The 9,118-nt window shown below is 38.5% G+C and overlaps 1 protein-coding gene and 1 pseudogene across 5 annotated transcripts in view; both read left to right on the forward strand.

Annotated features, from left to right (window-relative positions):
* LOC106734354 (60S ribosomal protein L31 pseudogene) overlaps positions 1–201 on the forward strand; it is a 67,081-nt pseudogene extending 66,880 nt beyond the window's left edge.
* Positions 1–9,118, forward strand: part of STARD6 (StAR related lipid transfer domain containing 6) — a 22,562-nt gene continuing 13,444 nt past the window's right edge. For 2 of the 5 annotated variants that reach the window (XM_006143440.1, XM_006143444.3), the window contains exons 1-4: positions 1–43; positions 478–766; positions 2,629–2,678; positions 8,816–8,942. In XM_006143440.1, coding sequence (XP_006143502.1) covers positions 608–766; positions 2,629–2,678; positions 8,816–8,942 — 336 coding nt within the window. In that variant the 5' untranslated portion in view covers positions 1–43; positions 478–607. Of the gene's footprint in view, positions 44–477; positions 767–2,349; positions 2,444–2,628; positions 2,679–8,815; positions 8,943–9,118 lie in introns of those variants that run through there. The other 3 variants (XM_006143442.1, XM_014585890.2, XM_006143443.3) reach the window with 3 other exon arrangements.

Raw genomic sequence — 9,118 nt, forward strand, 5'->3', positions numbered from 1 at the left:
CAGGTGGGCTCCGCGGAGCGTTGGGGCGCGGCCGCGCTGGGAGGTGTGCTTTCTGCCTCCTCTGCTTTCTGGGCCGGTGGGCGGTTGGTTCTGGGCTGCGTCCACGCCGCGGAGTCCCTCGCCCTCCCTTCGTCCCCACTAGTCTCCACTGATCTGCGCAGGCGCATAGTGGCCGTCTGTCGGTCGCCTCCCCGGGGCTGAGGGAGGGGCCCCGGCGAAGGAAACTTGGGGTCGCTGACACCCAGCCCCACAGTCCCAGTTCCTCCCTGTGAGCCCCACCTCCCGACTTTCAGAGCTTCCCTTCCGGAGATCTCAGCCCGGGGGCGGGTCCTCCCTTCACTTCGTGGCCCTCCGGTTCAGTGCCTTCTCCATCCCGCCCCGAGCCCGCCCCTCACACTCAGGGCAGGTGCTGGACTGCAGAAGGGGATTTGGCCAGGGACGGGATTTAACGGACTCCTTGGGGACCTTGATTCCCAGGGAAGAATGACAATGACCCGGCACGGATTGGGGACCCAGTCAGGCAGCCCAGAAAGAGGGAGAGTATACAAACAGATGTAAAGACCCACTAACAACATGAGTGAACCTGTCTACGAGGCTGGGACAGGATATGAAGTGCGAAGACTCCAGTTGCAACCAAGTGGTGTGTCAGAAAACAATGGCATCTCAATGTTGGTTTATTTATTTTCCACTGGCCCTATGGGTGAAGAGATCCTTGACCATTACTCCCCCTGAATATGTTCCAGCTCACCCAGTGTTACACCACCAGGTAAGAAAACTGTGGTCCACGGGGCCGGCAGGTGGCATGGTGGTTGGCGGAGATGGACTCCCACGTGGCCGACTGTGGTTTGAGTCCAGGACTTGGCAGCTTTGCTTTCTCACTTTTCCTCTCTCTCTCTCACTCTGTCCCTCTCCGGTCAATTAAGATAAATAAATTAATTAATTTTTAAAAGTTTAAAAAAGAAAACTGTGGTCTTGTTTGCTTGCGCTTCTTGTCACCCTTTCTAGGCCTATTAAACATTTACCTTCTCTTTTCTCAGCAAATGAAAAAGTTCAGAAACTGTAAAATTCAATTTAGTGGTTAGGTTAAACAAGTCTACTGGGACAATAAGTGTTAGTGATTCGAAAATGAGAAGACAGGGGAACCAGCAGTTAACAATAGTTGCTATGTCGCTGGACTCCCACATAGTCAACCGCGGTTGGTCCCGGACCGGTGGCTTAGAACTCACGCCGGGCACGTGTGTGTGCATGCCCAAGATCCCGAGCGGAGAATGGAGGAGAAGGGTTGCGGCGTGACCATCCCCCCTGGGGGGTGATTTCTCACTTTCTGTCTCTATGTCTCTCTCTGTCTGTCTGGCGAGTGCACGCGCCCTATGGTGAAAATCTCTCCAAAAAAAAAAAATGAGAAGACAGTTCCTGCAGGAGTTGATAGCTAGTGGTGTGTTCAATCATATGAAATTTCTCGATCGATATCAAGTTGGTTGCCGATAGAACAAGCCCAGTGTTCCAACCAGAGAAAACAACAAGTACAAGGGTCCTGTGGTCAGAACTTGCTTGGTTGTATTTGAGGAATGGCCAGGACATCATTATGGTTAGAGACAAGTGGACAAGAAGGAGACCAGTAGGACCTAGGTTTAAAGAAGAAACCAGGGGTCAAGAAATGTGGTGCTACTGCCACTTTAAAAGATTAAGTCCCAAGAACATAACAGATTGCGATGCTTTACAAGAGAAAGGAGGCATGAACAAGCTGCTGGAGATAAAAATTATTTGTTGAATGACTGTTATATGCCAAGCACTGAGGTAGGACATTTTAGTGCATTATCTCATTTAATACACTAATTCTACAGGGCAGGTATTATTCCAATTTCTTTTAAAGAAAATGGAAAAACGATATTCTGCAAAATGCTTCACATAATCAATAAGTGGCAAAAACAGTATTTGACCCATGTTTCATTGTATTCAAAGTCTTTTTCTGTTATTCCACATTTCCTCATTTGAAAGACTAAATAAAGAGAAAGTAGTTGTTATCCATTGCTACATGTCAGGCACTGTAGATATAGTATTAAAATGTCACATGGCATGCCCAGGGGGTGGCAGGGTGGTCGAGGCACTGGATTCCCACAGGGCTTACTGTGGTTGAGTCCTAGACCTGGAGGCTTGCTTCCTCACTTTCCTCATCTCTTTCTCTCTCTCTCTCTCTCTTTGTCTCTCTCTCTCTCTCTTTCTCTCACTTGACTTTTGTGCCCTATAGCAAATTTTAAAATAATAATAATAAATAAAATTAAATAATTTTTAATGTAACACAGCATTTTATTACATTCTTACCAATCACTTATTTTTAAAACTTTGCAGATTGATGGACTACAAAGTAATTGCCCAACGAACTGCCCAAGAACTTTTAGATTATAGTCAAGATTTATCAGGCTGGAAAGTGATTAAAATTTCAGTAAGAAAACAAGTTAAATATGTTTCAAGAGTTTGTTTTTTAATGCGAGACAATTCATTGTAAAGACATTTTTTAAATAATTTTATCATTTTACAAATGATAAAATATGTATTTTTACTTTTTCTATTGTCATTTTTTCTGTATCTGACAGCTAACTTATTTGTGGATTTTTATTCCCCTTTGAGAAAAAGATAACTGTCTCCAGCAAGCCTTCTAGAAAATTTCATGGGAATCTGTGAGTAATATTTCCTATTTACAATCATTGTTTTCAATTCAATGGCATTGATGTATTTGGAATTTGATGCTACATCATTAACTGTAACAAATTATTTGATAGTAACCAGGAAATAGAAATTATTAAGTCACTTGGCTGAAGTGTGATATTAATAAAATCAAGCAATTACTGTGTTGTTGAAAAAGTCATGATGTGCTTTTCTATGTCTTCCTATGCAAAATGCATCATGACTTTTCCAACACCCTAGTATATACCATCTAATTATTTTAAAACTTGAATTCAGGAAAAAATACTCTTTCTAGTGAATAATTAAATATATTTACTATAAAAGCAAATTGGCATTTTCTTGCTAACAGTAGTGGGATTTTTTTAAGAATTACTTATTTTGGAACCAGCAGGTGGGATAGTGGTTAAGGTGCTGGGCACTCCCATGTGGCCAACCGCGGTTCGAGTCCTGGAGCTTTCTCTCTCTCTCTCTCTCTCTCTCTCTCTCTCTCTCTCGTCTTTCTCTGGTCACATTAAAATAAATAAATGAATAAATTTTTAAAAGAATTATTTATTTAATTTTATTTATTCATTCATTTAATTTTTAACATGACCAGAGCAAGACATAGAGAGACAGAGTGAGAAAACAAGCCACCAGGTCCAGGACTTGAACTGTAGTTGGCCATGTGGGAATGTCTAGCACCTTAACCACCATACCACCTGCCAGTCCCCTAACAGTAGTGTTTTATGGTCTTTAAAAACCCCTCACTTTGCACTAAAGCCACTGAAAAGTAAAGTTTATTTCCTCATTTTATTTCTCTTGCTGTTTGTATGCCATTTTTTTCTGTAAGCTGTTTTAAGAATTTTTTTTTTATGATCCTATTATGACAAATACAAGTACACTAAGGGAGGTGTGCTGGCATTATTTACCTTTATATTTTAGAGTAATTTAGTTATTATTCATGATATTACCTTAATACAATCAGATGATCATATGTTTTTGAGAAGACTAGATTTAATTTCAGCTAGCTCATTCTGTTGCTCTTGCTTTTTCTTCACCTAATGAAAATGTGCCTACTGGGACCAGCACATGGTATAATGATTACATCGCTGGACTCCCGTGTAGTCAACCATGGTTTGAGTCTCAGACCCAGCAGCTTAAAACTCATGCAGGGGGACCAGCAGTTGGTGTAATGGCTATGTCGCTGGACTCCCATGTAGTTGACCATGGTTTGAGTCCCAGACCCAGTGACTTAAACGCTCACTGAGTGAATGTGCAAGCATGCCAAAGATCCCGAGAGGAGAATGGAAGAGAAGGTATTGTGGTGTGGCCATCCCCACTGGGAGGTGATTTCTCACTTTCTGTCTTTCTGGCAAGCACACGTGCCCTATAGCAAAAACCTCCCTACCACAAAAAATATCTCATACTAGGCACATGTGTATGTATGACCAAGATTCCAAGGAGAATAGAGGAAAAGGGGTTGTGGTATGGCCCTTCCCCATGAGGAATGATTTCTTGCTTTCTTTCTCTCTGTCTCTCCAGCAAGCACACATGCCTTATAGCAAAAATCTCTCTGTAAAAAAAGAAAAGGAAAAAGGAAATGTACCTATCTTATATATCAATCCAATTTGCTGTTATGTTTTCTCCCATACATTTTAATAATTATTGGGAAAATAACCCCTACCTTGTTACCTAACTAATCAATTATTTTAGTAGTAGAACTTTCAAAAATAAACGGAGAGGGAGTAGGTAAGATAAAGCCCAGACCTACTAGAGAAATAAACTTTAGGGTAATGTAGCTTTGGGGCACCTTAAAGTTTTATTGAAACTGGTAAAAAGTCTTTGCAATATTCTGTCTATTAGAAGGAAATTACTATTCCCAGCCCTGACTCCAAGGGAGAGGATTACACAGAAAATCAGTTCCAGGAAGTGGGGATTATTGGGTGCCACTTTAAAGGCTGCCTGCTGGACACTGATTTGGGCAGACTCTCTTTTAATTTTTTATAGTTGAGCTATAGTCCAGTAGATACCAAACACAGCTTTGAAATTAGGATTGATTAAAAGTACTAAGATTCATTTTTCCATGCGTGTTTTATCAAGTACAACTCATTGATTCTTCTAAATTTTCCATACTTTGGAAGGAATTTTCCATACAGAAGGAGAGTATAATTTCAGTAGCTTATATCTGTCAATATATATAAATAAATACTATTTTAAATCAGCTATGGCTGATATTTAGGTTCTTATAAGGGAAACGAAGTTGAGCATGTTGATCAGGCTGGTCTACTTCATTTGAAAGTTTATTTCCCCAGCTTGGAGTGAGGAGTGTGATTGCTATCAAATGGGGCTGTGTAAAGCTCTGGTTTTTTTTTTTAATTGTAGGGGCTGGCAGTTGGCGTGGTGGTTAAAAGCTCTAGAATTCCATGTGGCCAACCGCAGTTCAAGTCCCAAACCTGGCACCTTGCTTTCTCACTTTCCCTCTCTTTCTCCATCTCTTGCTGGTCAAATTAATAATAATAATAATAATAATAATAATAATAATAGTAATAAATAAAGTTACATTTAAAAATTATTTTAAAGAAGAATTATAAATCATCAAAGCAAAAAACATATGCATATGAATTTAGAATCAGCAACTACACTAAAGAGTACACACTTTGGGGATATATACAATGATATATACAATAGTATGGTCCAAGGCAGTTCACTAGACTAGTGTCTGGGAACAGTGTCATCCCTCACAATGCCCTGTAAGAAAAAAATGAGTTCTATTTTGTCAAATGAGTTTTCATGACATCTCATGCAATATTTTGTTCTTGAAGATTCACTCATGTTTAGAGAAGTCCTAAAATAAAGAAACCTAGGAACTTCTCTGATTTTGATTTAGTTTTTTTCTAAACATTTTTGACCAATGACATGCTAGTAAAACCTTAGCTGGATTCCCATGGAAGTTCTAACTTACCAGATACATACAAAGAGAAGAACTTAGTTTTCATTTTCTCCCTGCTACCATCCTAGTGCTAGACACCATTGTCTCTCACTGCATTATTTCAGTAATTTCCATAGGATTTCCTTGTGTCTACTCCTGCTCAACTATATCCCATTCTTCACATGATCACCAAAATAGATTTCTGAAATGTAATTCATATTTGTCTCTGCCCTGCTTAAGTCTTCTAAAAGTTTCTCACTGAGTATAAAGCGAAATCCAAACGTTTTATCATGACACAAGTCACTGCCCTGCCTTCCTCCTTGACTTTATTTCTATTACCGCATCCTCCTCCCTGTTACAACCATACAGAATTCTATTGCTTGAGTGTGCTGAAGTCACGCTGACCTCAGAGCCTTTTCAATTGTTCATCCTTTGCCTAGCATGCTCTTTCCCCAAATATTTTCAAGGCTTATCTCAGTTTTGTTCCCAAGATCGTATCCTCACTGTCTCCTTGACATGATCTTTCTAGTCAGCTGGCCAAAGCTCCCAAATACACACACTCCGCCACTGTTTACCACACCATTCTGCATGTGCATTCTCTAGAGAGAAACAGACAGAGAAGGAGAAAGTGAGAAATCATGCCCCCCAGGTAGAGGGCCATGCCACAATCCCTTCTCCTCTACTCTCTTCCTGAGATTTTGGGCACACATGCACATGTGCCCAACATGTTTCTCAAGCCACTGGGTCCAGGACTCAAACCACACACTTGGCCATGTGAGATGTAGTGCCTTAACCACCATATCACCCACTGGCCTTGTATTTAAACTTTTTTAAGAATTATTTATTTTTAAAAAGTGAAAGTAGATTTAATTGACAAAAAAATGAGAAGCTATTTGCTGATGATAATGTATATAGTAATGTCTTTGTCTTGACTAATGTGCACAGTACTCATGCTGGAAAAAGAAATGTTATATACCGTCAAAATATATGTGATTAAATGTAAATTTTTTAAAGATTATTTATTATTTATTTATTTAAATTTGTTATAGAGTACATGTGCTCACCAGAGAGAGACAGAGGGAGAGAGGTAAAGTGAGAAAGTAAGCTGCCAGGTCCGAGATTAGAACCACGGTCGGTCATGTGGGAGTCCAGCCCCTTAACCACCATTTCACCTGCTGGCCCCTTGTATTTAATTTCTTACTGTTTTCATTTTCTTCTTCATTTTTGCAGCACCTGATTATTATTTAGGTTATTTTCTCACTGTCTTTTACATTGCCAATTAATTAGCTCTTAAAACCTCTGTAGATGGGGACCAGCAGTTAGCGTAATGACTATGTCGCTGGACTCCTATGTAGTCCCGGACCCAGTGGCTTAAATTCACATCGGGCATGTGTGCATGCGTGCCCAAGATGCCGAGAGGAGAATGGAGGAGAAAGAATTGTGGCATGGCCATCCCCCGCAGGGGGTGATTTCTCACTTTCTGTCTCTCTGTCTTCCTGGCAAGTGCACGCACCCTATAGCAAAAACCTCTAAAAAAAATAAAAGTAAAAAATTTTTAAAAACCCTCTGTAGATGCAAAGGAAGAAAACCTTATGCTGAGGACATTTGAGAATATCTCAGAAAATTAGGAACTAACTGAGCTTTCATAAAAAGTAACATATAAAGAAATAGTCTAATGAATTCTTTATTTACCAAATCATAAGAACAAAAATTCAGATGAAAAGTTTTTCACAAACTTGACAACAATTTTTTGTAATGATAGCATTTGCTTTTTTCTTACATCCTAAAGAAATTTTAACTTTTAAGACATGTAAATTTTTTACTTAAACTTTTCTTCTTTTCTGTAAAGAGTGACTGATAGAGAAGTAATATGAGCCATATTATTAAGATTTCATTTTTATTTAACAATCTTCTGCTAATAGAGAACTGTTTTTTTAAGTTTTCACCATAGGGCACATGGGCTTGCTGGAGAGATAGAGAGAGAGAGAAAATGAGAAATCATCCCCCAGGGGGATGATCCCTTCTCCCTTTTCCTCTCAGGATTTTGGGCATGCATGCACATATGCCCAGCATGAAATACAAGCCACTGACCACTTGAACTGTTGTCAACCATGTACAAGTCTAACGCCTTACCCACCACACCACCTGCTGGCCCACTAATATTGGATTTTAATACAGTATGCATTGTTTTTTCTCACTGATGGATAAGCAGATGCAGACAAAGGTTAGTTACTTGACAAAGTTATTGATCTAAGCTAGCATGCACACTAGTTCAGGACTATACTAGTTCCTCTAGGCCCAATATTGGTAAACTATTTGGCCTGTTGTCTATTTCTGTACAACCTTAGAACTAAGAATGATTTTTAACATCTTTAAATGGATGGAATAGAGGCCAGCAGGTGCCTTGGTGGCTGGACTCCCACATGGTCAACCATGGTTTGAGTCCTGCACCTGGTGGTTTGCTTTCTCGCTTTCTCTTTCTCTTTGTCTTTATGTCTCTCTCTGGTGAGTGCACATGTCCTTTAAGAAATTAAAGTAATAATAATGATAGTAATAAATAAAATAAATTTTTAGAACAAAATTATAAAAAATAAATGGATGAAACAAAATAAAAATAAGAATATTTCCTGAAGCTAATAATAAATGAAATTCAAAGGTCAGTCTCTATAAAGTTTAATTGTAACACATTTATGCCCATTCATACATTTCATCTGTATATGTTTACTACTACACCAGTAGAGCTGAATAGCTGATTAGTTACAAGAAAGACCATGTGGTCTACAAAGCCTAACTTATTTGTCATCTGGACCTCTACCAAAAAGTTTACTGACCCCATCCTATACCATATTACTTTTTTAATAATTAGAGCCAGAAAACACTGCATAACCACACAAACTTATCTGTTACTATTGGCTTATTACAAATACAGCAATTGTTTTAATAAATTTTAGAATAAATAAAAGCAGACCTTTTACAAAGACAATTATAGAAACATAAAGAAATCTGTAGGAAAATTAATTTTAAAAGCTTATTTATTAATTATTGCAGTATGTATTTAAATAAACTGCTATTTCTGATCAAATATTAGTTTACTGAACTGCTAATATTACTTTCACATCTTTTTCACTGTTATTTGGTTACTTAGCCTGCCTTTGTACTTTAATAGTACTATATTTTCAGTTACTAAACTTAAGTTTTGAATTTCTTTATTTTGTTAATTAGTTACCGTGTTGAAGGGATAATTCCAGAAACATCAGCTAAACTATCTGATTTCCTGTACCAACCTGGAACCAGAGCCTCATGGGATAAATCATTGAAAGGGTACAATGTGGTTCACAGGATTGATTCGGTAATTTTTTATTTAATACTGGACTTCTGTTGTATAAATTTTTTTCATATCTCACCAAGTTGATTTTATTAAAATTAAATTGAAATATATAAAAAGCTTTACATTTTCCTCTTTATTAGTCAAATTTAATTTCAGTTAGCTATAGTTTATATGTCATGCTCTTGGTTTAGTAAGCC

The sequence above is a fragment of the Tupaia chinensis genome, unplaced genomic scaffold, assembly GCF_000334495.1.
Source record: "Tupaia chinensis unplaced genomic scaffold, TupChi_1.0 Scaffold000098_2, whole genome shotgun sequence".
NCBI lineage: Eukaryota > Metazoa > Chordata > Mammalia > Scandentia > Tupaiidae > Tupaia > Tupaia belangeri.